General features: G+C 40.9%; 2 protein-coding genes and 2 long non-coding RNA genes across 5 annotated transcripts in view; all 4 read left to right on the top strand.

Annotated features, from left to right (window-relative positions):
- The first annotated feature begins 24 nt into the window (after window positions 1–24).
- LOC148902909 (THAP domain-containing protein 2-like) lies at window positions 25–5,813 on the top strand. Its single transcript, XM_088992994.1, has 3 exons — window positions 25–128; window positions 1,893–2,088; window positions 3,180–5,813. The coding sequence occupies exons 1-3, from the start codon at window positions 61–63 to the stop codon at window positions 3,525–3,527; spliced, it is 612 nt and encodes a 203-aa protein (XP_088849120.1). The 5' UTR covers window positions 25–60; the 3' UTR covers window positions 3,528–5,813.
- A 3,451-nt stretch (window positions 5,814–9,264) lies between these two features.
- LOC148902908 (uncharacterized) lies at window positions 9,265–10,040 on the top strand. Its single transcript, XR_016114534.1, has 3 exons — window positions 9,265–9,415; window positions 9,636–9,658; window positions 9,744–10,040. It is a non-coding gene; the product is annotated as an uncharacterized LOC148902908 (long non-coding RNA).
- A 1,283-nt stretch (window positions 10,041–11,323) lies between these two features.
- On the top strand, window positions 11,324–15,788 carry LOC148902907 (uncharacterized). The gene is made up of 3 exons (XR_016114546.1): window positions 11,324–12,169; window positions 13,880–13,904; window positions 14,311–15,788. It is a non-coding gene; the product is annotated as an uncharacterized LOC148902907 (long non-coding RNA).
- Window positions 15,789–17,924: 2,136 nt separating this feature from the next.
- The window catches only part of esyt1a (extended synaptotagmin 1a), a 28,337-nt gene continuing 27,335 nt past the window's right edge, over window positions 17,925–18,926 (top strand). Inside the window, exon 1 of one of the 2 annotated variants that reach the window (XM_088992972.1) lies at window positions 17,925–18,790. In XM_088992972.1, coding sequence (XP_088849098.1) covers window positions 18,452–18,790 — 339 coding nt within the window. In that variant the 5' untranslated portion in view covers window positions 17,925–18,451. The remainder of the gene's footprint in view (window positions 18,791–18,926) is intronic. The other variant, XM_088992979.1, reaches the window with a different exon arrangement.

Here is an 18,926-nt window from a genome sequence, read left to right as displayed (position 1 = left end):
CATTAGCTGCGCCTGGTTTGTGTGGTGCGTATTCACGTTTTTTCGGTCTCCACGACGAAAATGCCACAGTGTGTGGCGTACGATTGTAACAATAAGTCGGGAAGCGGCGCCACATGCTCATTTCACCGGTGAGACTGCGAATATGCAGACTTCTATTTCTCGTTAACTTAAGATACGGTCACATAGCATCTTACGGTGAGGGACGACCGACGTGTGGTGAGTGTGCACAGAAAGCCAAAAGCGCGAATCGTGGTGGGAATCATCATAGTGACTCATTCGCAAGATTACAAACGCCGACTACGGTTTCGCAAACTATTTAATATTCTACATAAGTATAAGCTTCCTGAAAACGCGTTCAAGAATGTTCTTCCATTGTTTCGTCTGTTTTTCCTTTTTACATTTTATTGAACATGCAATTCAAAGTTTTTTTTAACAACCATAGGTGGGAACATCTGCATAACCACCCACCCGAATTGCATCTTGGGATACATCCGTAGCTAAACTTTCATATCCAAACAATGCATCATTCATGCATTAATAATGCATTGAGCAATCTTAACAAGAACAACATTAGGGGCTATCCGTACGTTCATGCTTGAACAACAAAAACGGATAGGAAGGTAATTTAACGAATGGGCAACAAACAGAGCGTGAAGTAAACAAAAGGAAGACGAATGGTACATCACTCCAAAATGAAGGAAAATTGCACCCAACAGCTCAAAACGCGCAGCAAGAAAAAAAATAGTGATTGTTGTTTCAAAAAAGCACGATTCACTGAAGCTGATGCCCCCACGACCCGACCACGGATAAGCGGCAGAAGATGGATGGATGGACGATCCAAAATATGTCAATGCAGGAGAAAACTTCTTTTCCGTTGGTCGCCACAGCGAATCAATGTCCTCTATCCCGGTTTTGTGCATCCTCTTCTCTCACACCATCATCATGTCCTCTTTGACAACATCCATAAACCTCTTCGGTCTTCCTCTTGGTCTCCTGCCTGGCAGTTCAAGGCTCAGCATCCTTCTCCCGATATAGTAACTCTCTCTCCTCTGGACGTGTCCAAACCATCTCAGTCTGGCTTCTCTGACTTTCTCTCCAAAGCCTCGAATATGAGTCCCTCTAATGTACTCATTCCTGATCCTATCCAACCTGGACACTCCCAAAGAAAACCTCAACATCTTCAGCTCTGCTACCTCCAGCTCTGCTTCCTGTCTTTTCTTCAGTGGCACTGTCTCCAGTCCAAACATCATGTCTATCACAAATGCAGGAGAAAACTAAAAACAGAAATAACAAAACAGAAGTAGAAACTCAATCGTGTAATTAGATGGAACTGTAGGATATTTAAAGTTACTTTGAATACCGGTAATTTATCAAGAAATAATTATGTGTAGTAATCACTGAAATCTGTAATCTGTTCTGTAGCCATTTCAGGATTGCAAGTAGTGATGAAAATCATTGGTGAAAAGAACTAACTTCATGTTAAAAAAGTACGTTTTTTTGTTGGTTAAAAGAAAATTTTACAAGCCGAAACAGTAATTGATGAAGCATTGGGTCTAGATCAGTGGTTCTTAACCTAGGTTCGGTCGAACCCTCGGGGTTCGGTGAGTCGGTCTCAGGGATTCGGTGGATCCTCCGCCACAGAGGTCCACCCCTCAGTCTCGACTGCAGTTAGTAGGCACAGTCATTGGAAGAAGGTTCAGTGAATGAGCATATGAAACTGTTGGGGTTCGGTGCCTCCAACAAGATTAAAACCCACTGGTCTCGGTGATGCAATATTTCAAGTTTGCCAGTCACTCTTTATCAAACACAACAATCCTGACACAGCATAACACTTGGCACATCTATACGGTCATTTCAAGCGTCCATCTAAAGTTTGGAGTTTTTCTAAACAGGTTCCCTAAAGATGAAAACCTATGCAGAGAATGGGTCCAGGCATTGAGGAGGAAAAATTTCACGGCCACGCCTGGTGTCACATTAATCTGTAGTGACCATTTCCCAGAGGAAGATTTTGACCGAAGTGGCCAGACGACTCGACTCAAGCAAGGTGTCATTCCGAGCGTCTTTAAATTTCCTCCATGTCTTCAAAAGGTCGGTGTACATGATTTTTCCAGTACTTACCGGTCCAAAAATATGTGCTGAATATTCCGGAAGTCTTGTTTTTGAGTTGGTGACGAGTCCCTACGTGATGTCACTGAAGGAACGCCCCTGACCGAACGCCCCTGACCGAAAAAAAGACACATTGTAGCTGTCCTTCCATCACGTAAATGTATTTTGCTGTACTTGTTTGGTCTGAAAACCTCATGTTGCACCAAAAAGCCACCAGAAGAGGGCGACCAATCTCCATGGAAGGAATTTATCAGCCTGTGGAAATGGGCTGACTAATTCCCTACACAGCTTTGTCGCCATTTTCTGCCTCCCTTGGGTGCGACATTTCCCACCCCTAATGCCTCAAAATGACACGAATGAATTTTTTAATTGACTGCAAACATGTATGCTTTCTTCTTCAGAACTATTTGAATCATATTCATAACTGGGTGAGTAACAAGAAAGCATATTCTCTGAATCTGAAGCCATTGTTTTGATTCTCCAGTAATGCAAGACGTCTTGGCGTGACGTCACGAACTGGGGGCGGGACTTTCTGAAAATGGCCAATTTGCAGCTCAATTTTTTGCAGATTTTGGACACTTGAAGTCATTTTTATTGGTGTTTTGCATTTGAATAAAAATATCACACTGCGTGTTTTGGGTATTTTAGATGCGATAAAAGTTTTTCTGGTGGCAGTTAGGAAACAAAAAAGTGACGTCGGTTGTCCTATAATGTTTGAAAGAGAAATATACGCTAAAAGTCTCATCCCCACTCATTTATAATGAGTGGGTTTCACTGCATTCAATTCCACTTTTTCAAATTCAATTCAATTCTTTGATGGAGTCTATCCAAATTTAAATCCATCCCTTGAATTGAATTTTTGAATCTTGCACATCCCTTTGTGTCACCCAAATGGCTTTTTGGCACACATTCAACATGCCCTGGAATTTGAAAGCTAATCAACAGTAGTCTCACAAAGCCATTTTTCTAGGTTTATTGATTTCCCCTGAGAGATTTTTGAGAAGCATCTGGTTTTTCATCTAAATTCATATATAATTTCAATCTGCATATAAATTGTCACTTTTTTCCACCAGAAACTGAAGGAAAGGAAACCGGTGACTGACAGACACGAATCATCTCAACCAGCCTCCACATTTTCATCAGCGTCCGCAATAAGGCCTTGTGCAGCAGATCACAACTACTGCCTCGACCCCAACCCACGAAAGATCAAGCAGAAGCTACACACTGCGGGGGAAACCATCAGAAGCCTGCAAAAAAAACTCAAGGTTTCTCATCAAAAAACACGACGTTTGAGGAACAAGGTGGAGAGATTAACGATTATCTTGAAAGAGCTGAAGAATAAAGGAAAGCTTTCAGACAATAGTTCCCAGATACTAGCTTCAACTTTTCTGGAGTCATTCGGCCTCTCCTTAATGGAGTGAACTGATGGCCAACCCATGATCAAGACACAACTCAAGGCAGCATGACTTGGATTCTTGATTTCCCCTGACAAAAACTTCAATGTCACAAATCATCACTGTCCTATTCTGTGAAACTGACGTATGTCCATTTCCGACGTGTTTTTTAGACATTTTTATCATGTATCTATACACGCCTTTCAAAACTCACAAGGACAATTTACAGTCACAGGATAAGAATTTTCTCTGCAGGTGAGCAGCTAGACATGTAAAAAATGTTTACGTTTCGGATATCCCATTAACCTAAAAGTAATAAATAAAAATAAAGGCAACAAAAATGCACTGCGGGATGTTTCACAGGACCATGATGATATGTCACTCAACCAAATTCACCTTTGAAGACCAACTGCAGTTATTTTGAATTTGCAGGGGCCAAAACAATTTAGCCATCAAACACACGGTCTCGGGCGGCCCGGTAGTCGAGTGGTTAGCACACCGGCTTCACAGTGCAGAGGTCGCCGGTTGGTCTCCCGCGTGGGTTTCCTCCAGGTCCTCCGGTTTCCTCCCACACTCCAAAAACATGCATGGCAGGCAGATTGACCACTCCAAATTGTCCCTAGGTGTGAGTGTGAGAGTGACTGTTGTACGTCCTTGTGTGCCCTGTGATTGGCTGGCAACCAATTCAGGGTGCCCCCTGCCTCGTGCCCGAAGACAGCTGAGATAGGCTCCAGCACCACCGCGACCCAAATGAGGAATAAGCGGTATGGAAAATGGATGGGAACACATGGTCTCACTTCGCGCTTTGCCAGTCAATAATGAGTGAGCCTCTTTGTTTAAGAGATTGCCTGTGGATTTTTTTTTGAGTCGCTTATGACGTGTATCTGTCATGATCTGGTTGGCGACCAACGGGTAGCGACGTCAGCCCTGCCGGCAGCCTCGCAGGTGCTGGTCGTTATAATCACTGTCACTTAAAATGACACCCGGCACGACCATCCGGTGCCGGTTCATTGGTTGTTTGCTGCTTGTTTGCTGCATGCATCGTGTACGTGTTTGTTTAACCTTAGCGGACTTTTACACTTACGCTTTTTGGGATCCGCACCCGGCATCACCATCTCGCAAACCGTTGACAGTATCACAGGATATGTCATGGTAACAGTCAAATGTCAAAATTGCTTGCAGTTGCTCAGTCTGCATGATCACCTCAATTTACCTCATGACGAGTTGATCGCTGCAAAGACCAGGGTTGATCGAACTGTTCACATAAAAAAAATATCCTGTGACTGTGGAGTGACCTTGAGAGTTTTGAAAGGCGCTTATAAATGAAATGTATTATTATTATTATAAGTTGTTTAAGTCTGCAAAGACTTTGAGTGATGTGCTTGAAGAATACTGGCAGTCACAGATGGCAAGATACTTTGTGAAGGTGACGTCAAATCAGCAACTTGGTACAATTGATTGAGACTTGTCACCATATGTTTTTTCCTTAGTTTTTGAAAATATTTTTTTTCTTTCAATATGTATTGTATTGTATCATAAAATCATGAATATATAAAGGGGGAAAAAAGAAATAATCTTTTTAACAAAAAAAAAACCGACACCATTTTTTTGTTTTTGTTTGTTTGTTTTGTTGCATCAGAAAAACGTTTTATAGCATCTAAAATACCCAAAACATGCAGGCTGATTTTTTAGTCAAATGCAAAACACCAACAAAAATGACTTAGTGTCCCAAAACTACTTCAAAATGACCTCAGAGATGCCGAGTTTCATAATGTCCCGCCCCCTTGTTCGTGACATCACACCAGGACCCCTTGCCTTGCCCTAGAATCAAAACAATGGATCCTTTCTTGTTACTCATCCAGTTATGAATATGATTCAAATAGTTCTGAAGAGGAAAGCATAAAAGTTTGCAATCGATTAAAGAAGTCCTTCCGTCTCATTTTGAGGCGTCTGGACTCCAATGTAGCGCCCAGAAAATGCGCAGGATGGCGCCCAAGCTCCTTTGGAAATGGGCTGATTTGTCTGCTGGGAATTTGTTTCAACTAATATCAAATAGTAGTCCTGGTGCAGCTCACAATGATTCACCATCTCGTTATTTATGTTTTTTCCTTCTAATTTCGCCATCAACACGGATCAACACGAAGTTTTCAGACCAAACAAAGTACCGCAAATGCATTGTGTGTTGCTTTCACGGTCAGAGGCGTTCCAAACATGATGTCACGTGGGGATCGTCATCAACTCGAAAACAATACTTCCTGAATATTTAGCGAGAGTCTTGGAACGTAAAATAAAGCTATATGCGGTTGTAAAATACGCTCAGTAGAAGTCATTTGAAGTGATTTTACAAATTATGGACACAACTTGTCTGGAGGCGTCGGTTGTCCTTTAAGCCCAGTATCAACCATGAGAAAAAAGTCATTTAAAAAAAAAACATTTTTCTTCCTTTTTTTATTCTGACACCTTGGGTAACCTTTTAATTGGTCACTGTCATCCTGATGTTCAATGTAAATAAATTTTGCAGATAAATCATTCATATCTAAGACCTGTCAAAGGCAAATGAAATGTTTAATTAATGTCAGGGAATCCATTAAAAATGTGATTCATTTAAATCTTATACATATATTATTATTGTTATTATTCTCATCTCATCTCATTTTCCGTGCCGCTTATTCCTCATTAGGGTCGCGGGGGTTGCTGGAGCCTATCTCAGCTGTCTTCGGGCATGAGGCGGGGGACACCCTGAATTGGTTGCCAGCCAATCGCAGGGCACACAAAGACATACAACAGTCACTCTCACACTCACACCTAGGGACAATTTGGAGTGGTCAATCTGCCTGCCATGCATGTTTTTGGAGTGTGGGAGGAAACCGGAGGACCCGGGGAAAACCCACGCGGGTCCGGGGAGAACATGCAAACTCCACACAGGGAGGCCGGACCGGGACGCGAACCGGCGACCTCTGCACTGTGAAGCCGGTGTGCTAACCACTCGACTACCGGGCCGCCCATCATTATTATTATTATTATTATTATTATTATTATTATTATTATTATTATTATTATTATTATTATTATTATTATTATTATTATTATTATTATAAAGCAGCTTAAAGGACTTTGAAGTTCTGTTTGTGATGTAATGTAGGGAAAGAGATGCCCATATTTCACGGTAAGATCAGTGCATTGTCATCAAATGGTGAGTATAGTTTTTGCTTTTTTGAATGTTGCTCTGCCGATGACTATTTTATGTTTGGGAGCCTTTTTCTGAGCGAGTTGCTTGTTCTGTAGCCACAATCTTGTGCCTGTGCCAAGTCCGGATAAATACCGAGGGTTGTGTCAGGAAGGGCATCCGACGTAAAAGCTTGGTCAAAACATACACGCGTATCAAACCTCTAGAGATGGAGGACACTGATTTGCTGTGGCGACCTCTTGAAGGGAAAAGCCAAAAGGAAAAGAGTAATAGGAGACTCGTCCTGAAAATGTTAACCTAACTAGCAGAAGTGAATGTCGTAGCTATTAACTTTGAATCTCAAATCTTGCATGCTGTTAGTGCCTTTTTGCCGGGTTCCTAGAAATGACAGTCTGTGAATCCAGATCGATGAGAAGGTTTCTTCAGCCGTCATCTGTACAAAAGTGAAGGTTTCGGACGTTTCGCCTCCTATCCAAGAGGCTTCGTCAGCGAACTAAAGTCTGACTGGTCGTATCGGCCCCATTTATATATCCCTATCCTGTACGACTGAGAGCTTACACAGACGTGTGAATCCAGATGTATTCATTTTTGGCGACACTTATGCAACAATTCAGTCCTCCATATTTGTGGTATTCATGGTACACAAAAAGTTAAAAAAAATGTTTTATATATATATATATATACAGTAAAGTCTCGTTATATCGATATCGGATATATCGATAGTCCCGGTTATATCGATACTATTTCTATGCACGCACGGAGAAAATTACATGCAAACAGGGTCGGATATATCGATAGTCCCCGTTATATCGATATTTTTTCGGACTCCCTTGAATATCGATATAACGAGACTTTACTGTATATACTGTATATATTTTTGCGCTGTCAATAACCCAATTGCTTCTCACTGCTCGTTGCTTTAACTCTAAAAAGGTGTCAGAAGTAACTATGTCAACATGTCTATCAAAAAATGTGTTGAATTTTGAAACGTAAACAGTAAAAATGATCTGTAGAGTCATGAATTTAAAATGGAGTTATTCAAGTCTCATGGGTGGCAATTTAAGATGGGGTTTCAGAAGATTTTGCCAAGCAAGTGAGTTATTTTTCTCCCTCTCCGTGCATGTGTATGTGTGTGCATGCGCGCTGGTTCACATACACGCATATATATGTGTATATGTAAAACGTCTATGTAAGCTCTCAGTCGTAGAGGAATGGTGCATCGATGAAAAGGTTTCTTCAGCCGTCATCTGTACTTCTTTGAAGGTGTCGGACATTTCGCTTCCCATCCAAGAAGCTACGTCAACAAACTAAAGTATTACTGGTAGTTTCGGCCCTATATATATATCCCGACTGTCCAGACATGGCGGCGGTGCCGGACTCTGCCATGATAGGTCCCTACTCTCAGGTTGGGGGGAGCAGAGGACTAATCCCTGCGGCCCCACTGATAGCTTCTATTGTCCTGACTGACGACTGGCCTGATTGCCCAATTTGCCCTGGTATCACCACACCAGCTTGACTAATCCTATGTTGCCTAAGCAGTCTATTGTACGAACGATCCAAATTGAACCTCACCCCACCATTACGGTTCAGGGAAGGATTTTGCTGTTTTATGAAAATAGCTTCTTTGACTCCCCTTTCAAACCATCTATTTTCTTTTGCTAAGATTTTAACCTCATTGTCGTCAAATGAATGGTTGCTCGCTTTTAGGTGCATATGGACTGCCGATTGAGGCCCACTAGTATTATCCCTGCGATGTTGATAGTCTTTTTTTTTTTAAGAATTTGTTTAGTCTCCCCAATGTATTGCTCTTGACTATTTTCATTTTTACAATGTATTGAATAAACTACATTACTTTGTTTTTCATTTGGCAGCCTATCTTTTGGATGCACTAATTTTTGCCTTAAAGTGTTTATCGGTTTGAAATAAGTCGGAATATTGTGTTGCCAAAGGACTGTAGTTTTTCAGAAACTCCTGCAATGTAAGGTACTGCTATTCCTCTCCTTTTAGTATCTTCAGAATTGTTGGTTTCATTCCCTATTCTTACCTTTAGTGTATGTGTAAAATATATATGCTAAAGACTAGCTAAAACTTTTACCTGGATGCGGATTTTTTCGTTTTTGTGTTTAAAATTGAATGACTGTCTGTGTCCTTTGTGTCGTGTCACATTATTTATTTTGTTTTTGACTTCAAGATTTACAGCAGCTCGTGATCATTTTGTTTTTTTTTCTGCTGTGAAATATAAATATCTCCACTATGAGACAAATAAAAGATGATCTTTATTTTTTGTATCACTCCATATTTTACTCCATTTTGAGTATGTTCAGAAGAATATGTATAAAGTCTTGTTATTTTTTAAAATATGTGTTGTATGTTTTTTTTACATTGGTAATTCGGTTTACATATAATTGAAACTTATTTTTTGTAGTAAATTAATTTAAGCGACAAAAAAACTGAGGAGCCATTTGAGAGCCCGAAAACCCGACTGTTCGGTGAACCGAGACAAAAGAACCAGCTATCTAAAAAGAGCCGAAATTCCCATCACTCGTTTGTACGTTCATCGGGACGCGTGTTTATGACGTCAGTTCTGAGACAGCCTTCCGTGGTTATTAGTATTGGCAAGTGATACTGCCAGAATCTGAAGTCATCCGTTTTCTCTGAATATAATATAACTAACCATTCACCTGCATCCAACTCTTTTCAGCCGGGCCCATCCGTTATGCGAGCCAAGGTATGCATTTTCCCCTCACCATCTCTATCATAAAACCACCTTCGCCGTGGGGCTAACGTCTGTTAGCTAGCTAGTTATCAAAATGGGTGTACAACTGAATATATGGCGATGTCTTCAAATAAATCGAAAACGGTTATTGTTCTTTTTAATTTCGATTGAATGGGAATCATGTTGACGGTAACACATAGCCAACATTTCCAAATCTTTTCTTTCTGCACAGTGGAGAAAGAAGCGCATGCGCAGGTGAGCAAGAGCAGTCCGGTATGGTTCGTTACCAGTTTTCTTCAGGTCTCTCCCTCGTATCTAATCCTTGATATTGTCTTAATAGACTGAAGCGCAAAAGGAGAAAGATGAGGCAGAGGTCCAAGTAAGCTCGTCCGTGGAATGCTGTGTGCACATTTTGGTAGGTGGCTTTCTGGAGGACGGGTGGACGGAGAATGCAGCAAGAGACCCTGCTGTGGGAGTCTTTACACCAATGACAATGTCCTCGGTGGTTGGACTGCGTTAGCACCTGCATCTTGGACTTTTTCTATGGAGTTTCCTGGACTCGCGTTGTTTATTCTCTGAACTTGGAGTAATTATTCAAACTTTTTTTATGTTGATTAAAGGTTTGGGTGTAAAAGCATTTGCATGTTTGTACTATGTTTTGATAGTATAGTGCTTTCAGTGTCTTGCAACCTTGGAGTGTCAACTACATACATACTGCACCGTATGTACACCTTCACCTGAACAAAATGGCTTTTCTGTAATTGAAGTCGGCTTTTCACATTGACATTGAAGTTTTTAAACTTAGTCATTGTGTTTATTACGATTAAACAAAATTATTTGAAAGGGAAAAATGCAGGGATCCCAGACGTCCGCTGTTTAGCGGAATTCCGTTATTTTTTCCCGGCAAAATGAAATTTTCTTTGTTCATATAAAAATTGTTTTATTTCCACCTACAAGCACTAAAACATTTGTTTTGAAAGGTGATAAGATTATCATAATGCGTAGTGCTTGAGTAGATGTTGGTTGCTTCTGTTGACAATCGAAAACGCTCTGGAGTAAACTACCGCGCGATCAAACGAGAAAACAAATATGCTCCCTGTTGGAAAAAATGATGTATCTCTGGTTCTGGGCTCTACGGAGTTTTATGATGAAACATCAGCGGGGACCAAAGTGGTGAACAAAAAGACTACTTTATTTTTGTAGACAACACAGAGGGACATGTCTGGTCGAGGTGGGAAAGCCAAAAGAGCAAAGGGCCGCCCCTTTCACCCGGTTTTATCATACAGCAGTGATGACATCATCTCGACCGGGCCTATCACCAACGAGGATGGTGTTGGGAGATATTAGACTGAAATTAAAGGTGTTACAGTACACCCTACAGATACACAGTTATCTAATAAACTACATCCATATAGACTAAACTAGACATGAAATAACCTCTTCAAAGAAGTACAGATGACGGCTGAAGAAACCTTTTCATCATTTGTCAGGATCTACAGATGTCATTTCCGCTATGTTAATTTCCCTTGGCTGGGATCCGCTGAAGTAATTTCCGCTATTTTAATTTCCCTTGGCTGTGATCCCTGAAAATGGCTGTAGCCTAAACATTTTGGATGATTCCTTTGAGGCAATCACTGTTGATTTCTGCCGAGTTTGTACCTCAGATTCTTTTCAGTATTTAAATCAGGATTCAAAGCTATCTGATGCAGCCTATCATCAGTGCATTAAACCAAGCTTTCCGACATTAAAAATACAATATTTGGGAGCACATTTTCCCATTACAATGACACTCAAATCCCCGAATGGCTCTAAAAAGTAAGGTAAGAAGATCTTGGTGGCGTTCATCTTTCACGAGTCCTTATAGTATTAAGTGTTTTGTACCTCCTTTATATGTGGCTGATTTTAATTGAAGATAGTTAGCGCTTTTGATACCATAATCTGCAAATGTTATTTTTGGAAGAATTTTTATACTGAATTATTTTATTGTCTTATACCTCTGAAGATGGAGGTTACTGATTCGCTGTGGCGACCCCTTGAGGGGAAAACCCGAAAGGAAAAGAAGAAGAAGATTTTATTGGCCTCTAAAGAAGGCATATCAAGACGTGCAGAAATAATTATTTTTACAATATTTATAATGATCGTAAATCAAATCTCATCCTGCATTTCTATAACTTTTACAGATGAAGCGTTTTTACATCAGAATAAAAACGGGTTTATCCATATGAGATGTTTGTCTCATCCAATATCCACCTGTTAAACACCATCCAGTGAGGTATTTTAAAGACATGAAAGACTAATCTCAGCCTTTGACATTAACGTGTATCAGGCTGAGAATCCGGACCTTTCCCTAACAGTGTGTGCAGCTTTTTACAGCGAGGCCAATGGTCACTTTCTAATATAAAGAGCAAAAAACATGTGATCCACATCCCATGACTTGCATGCCAGTGGGAATGTCGCAACCTTATGTTCAGAACCGACTTTCCATGAATGTTTTTGTTTTTTTTTTCCGGAGGAGGAGTAAACTAATTCAAAGTGAGTGCTCAAAGTGAATTGAGCTTAGCTGTACCCGTCGCGTGCTCACACAATGTTGACGTTCTTCTCAGTATTTGCACAAATATGTTCTATTTTCTTTCTCTATTGAGACATGAATTTTCAGTTGCAGTTGTCCCCATCAGGATTACGAGTGATGTGTCATTTTATCCCAGATTGCAAGAGACTGAATACACCATGGATGTCTCTGTAAACTGGTTTCAAGTCAATCACAAGGTGCGTACACTCACAAGCATCACACAATAATAATAATAATACATTTCATTTATAGGCACCTTTCAAAACTCTCAATGTCACTTTACAGTCACAGGATGAAATTTTTTCTGTGGGTGAGCAGCGGCAGCCACACGCGCCAGCGTTCACTCAACCCGGAAGTAAATAGACAGAAAGCCAGCTAGTAGCTAGCGAATAGATAGACAACAACCTGGAATATGTAACTCAAATAGAGAGAAAAGCCAGCTTGCTAATAGCCAGTTAATATTGTCGATAGATAGCTAGATAGCAAGCCACCTATATAGCAATACATATTGATTTATATATCATGTGAGAAAAATGACATTTAACGAGCACACAAATATCCAAAAAGATTTCAATGACCCCCCGCCCCTAAAAAAAAGAAATCTTGGTTATAAAATGTGTTTGCAAATATGCACTTATATGTTTTAAAAGAAACACTTGCAATATTTCACCATACATATTTAACAGGCATAGTACAGTGTTGATCGAATCTAGATATTTGCAATACTAGTAATATTGTCAAACAAAATGGAAGAAGATCCTCACAGGAAGGCCCAAGTTGCATTTTGAATTCTAAACCTTTCCAGTGCCCCGATAAGTCGGAAAGGTTTGTGCTGTTGGATAGTCTGCAGCTGGATGGATGCGTAGCTATAGGAGGCCGCGGTGAGAAGAAAGGAATGTCATCATAGAGCACCGATTCGCATGTCGAAGTGTCGTGGCTTGGAATTGAAGTGGATTTACGTGCAACAGTAGATGTGAGACAGTCTCTTTTTGTCAATGGATGCTACAGCTTCGTGTTTGCTTTCAACATTTAGCGTGTAGATTGTAGAAGATGCGCACATTCCACCATGATGTCCCTGATCCACTGGTGAAAATGATGTTTTGATCCTCCCATCTAGAACTGCTTCATTGAACAAAGAGGGTGCAGAAAATGCTTAAGATTGAATGTATCTTTTATGTTGTCACATTCTATTTTTTGTTGTTTTGACCACAAGGTGGCGCCGCGAGAGTGGCTACCTTTACAGCAACTGCAATTTGTTTTTCTACTTTTCCTTTCCTTTTACGTCTATCACTTTGCAGCTGTGAAATGTTAATTTCTCCACTACAAGGCTAATCCAATCCAATCCCACCCCGTTGCCCCCCATAAAGTAATGCAAAAATCTGTCAAATTCAAAGACTGATGAAGAGACTCAACACCCTCCCAGCCCTGCCCAGCCTGCCCCTTCCCACTGCCACACTCACCGAACTCTGAGTACACGCTACATGCTGTACGATCACCCTGAACTCTATTTTTTTCTTCTTTGTCATTTTTTTCTGCAAGACGTCACTTCAACCCTTTCTTGTTGTTCGTTTTTGCATTACTACATTACGTCACTTTATATACGTCACTTCCTCACTTTACATATGTCACTACCTCACTTTACATACGTCACTGCCTCACTTTCCATACGACACTACCTCACTTTACATACAGAAATTACATGTATTGTCTGTTGTCAATTGTATGTCTTTTTTAGCCACGTTATAAGTGCCTTGCATGTCTTGCACGCTGGGTCCGAGAGGACATTAATTTCATCTGTGCTGTATGTCATGCATATTAGAATATTTGACAATCAAGCTGACTTTGACTTTGACTTGACTTTGATCTGCGTGCCACTTCTGCTTTATGTCTACTCCGTTGTTCCTCAGCTGACTGGCAGTGTGACCGAACCATGTGAGTAATTGTGTTTGTTCAACTTTCACATTTGATTGACACAGCAGAAAACGGCTTCCGGTCTACGATTGCTCTACTTTGTAAACACACTTAATTGTGACAACTTAAGTTTTCTTTTTTTGTGACAATTGTCACAAGACAAGTTACATCCGATTTGGGAGGACAGTAAATGATTTGTAATTTGGCTTGACCGAATGGCTAATTGCTATGTTGCATGCTCTCAACATATAACCGATACTATGTGACATCACATATGTCATTTCAGTATCATGAATGCAGTGTGTTTTAATCCATGTGCAGAGATAGAATTGTACGCAATTGCCTTTGGAGTGCGTGTTTTATTTTTCCTCAACTTACTGTGTATTTGTTTCTCCAAAACAAAGTTTGTATGCTGTCTCTTGAACAGGCTATCACCGTGCTGGTGTTTGCACAGGAACTCATCAAACTTTCCACCCTCTGAGCAAATATGACTAATTGGCTGCATCCAGGCAACCGTCAAGAGACTTGAAGCTTTCCCTGCTTTAAGTGAAGGTAGTCTCGCTAACATCATACAAGTGTTGCTATGCAGCAAGCACCAAGCCATGATGTGATTTGCTGACATGAGGACTTTATTCAATGTCTATGGTGTCAAACTAGATTCGTTATACAGTGAGACCTCAACTTACGAACTTAATTGGTTCCCAGACAGAGTGTGTAATGCGAAAAGTGTGTATCTCAAAAAAAAAATCCCATAGGAAACCATTAAAATGGGAATAATCCGTTCCCGGGTTTCCATAAAATATACTTTTCAACTAAATAAGCCTTACATACCTTATTCTATGTATAATAAATGTGCTATTGTATTGTAATGAAAGAAATACACTGCATTGTATCATAAAGTCACTTTATTTACATTTGTGATGGTCATTGATGGCTTGATGGAATGGCGTTGGAGGTCAAAGGGAATTGCTGTTTGGAAAGAGAGGCGCATTACATGACGACTGTAATTAAATAAATAAACTGTGCTGTAAAAGTTTTATTTACCTTTTTAATGGTCGTTGATGGCTTATGGAAGGAGAGTCACCTTCCATAAGGACTGTTGGTAACTTAACCTCTGGTGCTGTTCGGTCGTGTACTTCCGCCGAAGATCCCTCCGCCAGCCGTGGTGGGTGTGTATTATGAAAATAGTGCTTATTATAAGGTTTAATTTTCATAAATCTGACGTTTGTAAGACAAAAAGTTTGTAAGTTGAGGTGTTTGTAAGTTGAGGTCTCACTGTAATAACAAATGTGTCTCATATTTTTGTTCCTATCATGTAATTGATGTAACAAATCGTTTAACAAATATATAGTGTCTCATGTTGCAGCTCTTCACTGACTGTGTACTACAACCCATATAATACACACATTGCGTATTCAGCACTCTCATTTGGGTCGTATTTAACACCTCTCTGTCAGTGACAGTCCACAATTGCACTCATGTGTTTACTATCTCCTAGTATTATTTTTAGGGACACTTGAAAATGTCCTGTAAAGTGTCTTGTGAACGTATTCAGCCCCTTATTGACTTTTTGGCACATTTTGGGCTTCAAACAAAGATATATTAAATTGGATTTTTTGTTTGTTTGAAGAATCTACATTAAGTAGGGCACAATGGTGAATTTAGAACAAAATTCAAACAATATTTTATCGCTTTTTTTAAGAAAAAAAATATGGGGCTTTGCAAACTTTGTCTTGTAAACTGTCTTGTAAACGTCTTATAAACTTGATATATTGCAGCTCCTTCAGGCGTCCTAGGCATGTCCAATGAAAGTGTTTTTCTGCTCAACTGTCAAATGTTGGACAAATAACTCTACTATGGCCAGGGAAATGGATGGGCTCCCTTTCTGCCATCTTTCATAAGGCCGCACATAAGTACATGTTTCAGATGAAAAAAATACATTGATTTAAAGCCTCCTGTGGCTGAAATACATCTCAACGGTTTGTCGCTGGACTTTCTCCTGACGATGAGGCGCTCTAGTGGTCACACTTACCTGAATCCGTTGTCCACACATTGCCTGTCAAGAATATATAGATTTTTAGTCATGGGTGTTAAGACATTATGACACCAATTTCAAATCCATCTTGCAGAAAGGCAAAAGGTTGCATACAAAAAAAACACATCGATGTCCACCTGAAACCATGTCACAGACTCAATTTGATGTAGGCTACGCATATCATATTTGGGGGAAATTGTCATGGCGTGGGACTGATATTGAGACATAATGCGGTACAATTTAGCTGAGAACAATATTACAAATACATGGTCGTTTTCCTGGTCAGAGGCAGTGATGCATCTGGGCCGCGCCCTTGCGCCATGGACGCATTTTGACAGCCACTGGCGCAACTTTGTAACTCCGCTGCGCCAGCACCGGCGCACATCTATTACGATTAGCCCATGTGGCTACATGATCAGCACCACATAATAATAATCATAATCATCATCATCATCATCATCATCATCGTCATCAAACGGTGAGTTTAGTTTTTGATTTTGTGAATGTTGCTGTGCCGATGACCATTTTGTGTTTCGGAGCCTTTTACTGAGCGAGTTGCTTGTTCTGTAGCCACAAAGGGACATAAGTCTTCTCGTGCCGGTCCCAAGCCTGGATAAATACAGAGGGTTGTGTCACGAAGGGCATCCGACGTAAAAGCTTGGCCAAAACAAACATGCGGATCAAACCTCTGAAGATGGAGGATACTGATTCGCTGTGGCGACCCCATGAAGGAAAAAGCCGAAAGGAAAAGAAGACAATAATAATAATAATAATAATAATAATAATAATAATAATAATAATAATACATTACATACCTCTGTTACAATAGCTAAAGGAACAAATTTAGTGAAATAGCAATTGAAAACTGTTCATTTTCATTCAGTAGTTTTCACTTTTGTCGTCGGCCATCTTGCCTTCCCGATATCTTGTCATAATCACCTTTCATTTGTTCTGGTGCGTTCAAAAATCGTGGTCGAGCTAATCAATTCAATTTCATTTCAATTCAATTCATTTACCCATGGTTAATTGCAGTACTTACACTGAACATGGCATATGTTTGCCATAGGGAGCGTGCGAACAGAAGTAAAACACAGACAGACATTAAAAACAAACAGATTTTCGTGTTTTAGAAACAATTGAATAAGTCTTCGGAGAGTAGTGACAATTTGTTGCGGCAAACTACTGTTAATGATTCGGTGGATAATGGGAATGATTTCAGAGCTGTTGCAGCACATTGGAAATCTTCAAAGCAAATACATGTGTTTAAGTAGACATTAGTAAGAAATATTATGCTGAGTCTGTTCTCTTTCCCTTCTCCGCAATTTAAATAGCACAGGATTGATTCTGTAGTTACTAAAGAAAATTGAAAATGTTTACATATGAAGAAATTATTTGACTTGGAATTACAATTGTTTGTTGATATATTAGATTAATAGATTTTACTAAAATAATGGTTTTTCATTTGCAATTTAGAAATATGCTCCAATGAATGTACAGTATTTTGTTTTAATTCAATCAGTTTTGTATCCAGTGAGACCTCAACTTACGAACTTAATTGGTTCCCAGATATAGTGTGTAAGGCGAAAAGTGTGTCTCTCAAAAATAAATTTCCCATGGGAAACCATTAAAATGGGAATAATTAGTTCCCGGGTTTCCATAAAATATACTTTTCAACTAAATAAGCCTTAAAACTACACACAACATTCCTTATTCTATGTATAATAAATGTGCTTATTATAAGGTTTAATTTTCATAAATTTGACGTTTGTAAGACGAAAAGTTTGTAAGATAAGGTGTTTGTAAGTTGAGGTCTCACTGTACTTCGGCACTCTCGTTAAGTCGCGCCCCATCAATTTTAGAATTTGGCCCCCTTGTCATACCCAAGGGGGCCAACTAGCCCACTTTTTCATTCCCCAGATGAATCCCTGAGAGAGTTTTGTTGGCCACTGACCACGGAACCGCCCCTCTATGCGAAATAAACCCATTGTCGTCCTCAGCAGGCTGCTGCATTCGATGATCACTTGCGCATGCAGGCAGCATGCAGCGCCCGTGGTGGTTATGTAAAAGCTAAGTAACGGGCTGCCGGTGAATGGCCAGATGCTGCGGGGCTTGTGCACGTGCGTGTGTGCGCATGATGATTTTAGCGTGTACAGTATTTCGTCTGTTCGATAGCCCCGCGCAAGACTGTCGGGCGCGTAAGTGTGAGTTAATTGTGGGGTTTCCAGTCAATCTGCCTGCTTTGACGCCAAAGGGGGGCTGGCTGCACAGAGCCCGCCCTTAAAGCTCTCTGCTGCCTGCAGAAGACACGTCCACCAAACACCCTTCGGTGATTTGGGGCTCTGCGGAACAGCGGCGAGAGCCAAGCGGCATCTCATCATGATTTAAACCACGCTCTTTGTCACCACAGCGGCTACCTGTACACGCACGCGTGAGCCAACACTTGCGCAGGGAGCGAAAATAACGACAAGAAGGCGTGGGGGTGGAGCGCGAACTGAAGCCCAAAAGCGGACCAGTTCAACAGTTCGTACGCGCGATGCCATCCGCAGAGGAAGAGACGCAGGCGGCCGTCAGCGGAGGCACAGAGGGGGCAACCCGGACCTCACCGCCGCGCCAAGCCCCCGCGGGGGAGCGGGCGGTGGGCGCCCTCTGGTCTTTCGCCAAATGCCTGGGCACCCTGCTCCCCGTCTACTTGGCTGGATATTATGGCTTCAGCGTCACCCTGGTCCTCGTCGGGCTCGTGGTCTACATGGGCTGGAAGCACGGTCGGCAAGATAAGGAGAGGAGGCTCAACGCGGCTATGTACCTTCTGGAAAACGAGGTGGAACTCACTACAGAAAAGATCTTCCGATTCAAACGGGATCTACCTCCTTGGGTAAGACCCTTCCACCGCCGTGGTCGATCTCCGCACGTTCGAGTGTCAAAGTCAGCTTACAGTCATGTCTATCGGCAATGGCTTTGGGTGCATTAAAACAGAAGTTACCATTTATCATCTGACCGACACATCCCAA

The sequence above is a fragment of the Hippocampus bargibanti genome, linkage group LG01 (genome assembly GCF_051943395.1).
Source record: "Hippocampus bargibanti isolate YZ-2025 linkage group LG01, ASM5194339v1, whole genome shotgun sequence".
In the NCBI taxonomy this organism is placed as follows: Eukaryota; Metazoa; Chordata; class Actinopteri; order Syngnathiformes; family Syngnathidae; genus Hippocampus; species Hippocampus bargibanti.
Note: the sequence above shows the minus strand (reverse complement) of the source record. Positions and strands in the feature narration are given on the sequence as shown.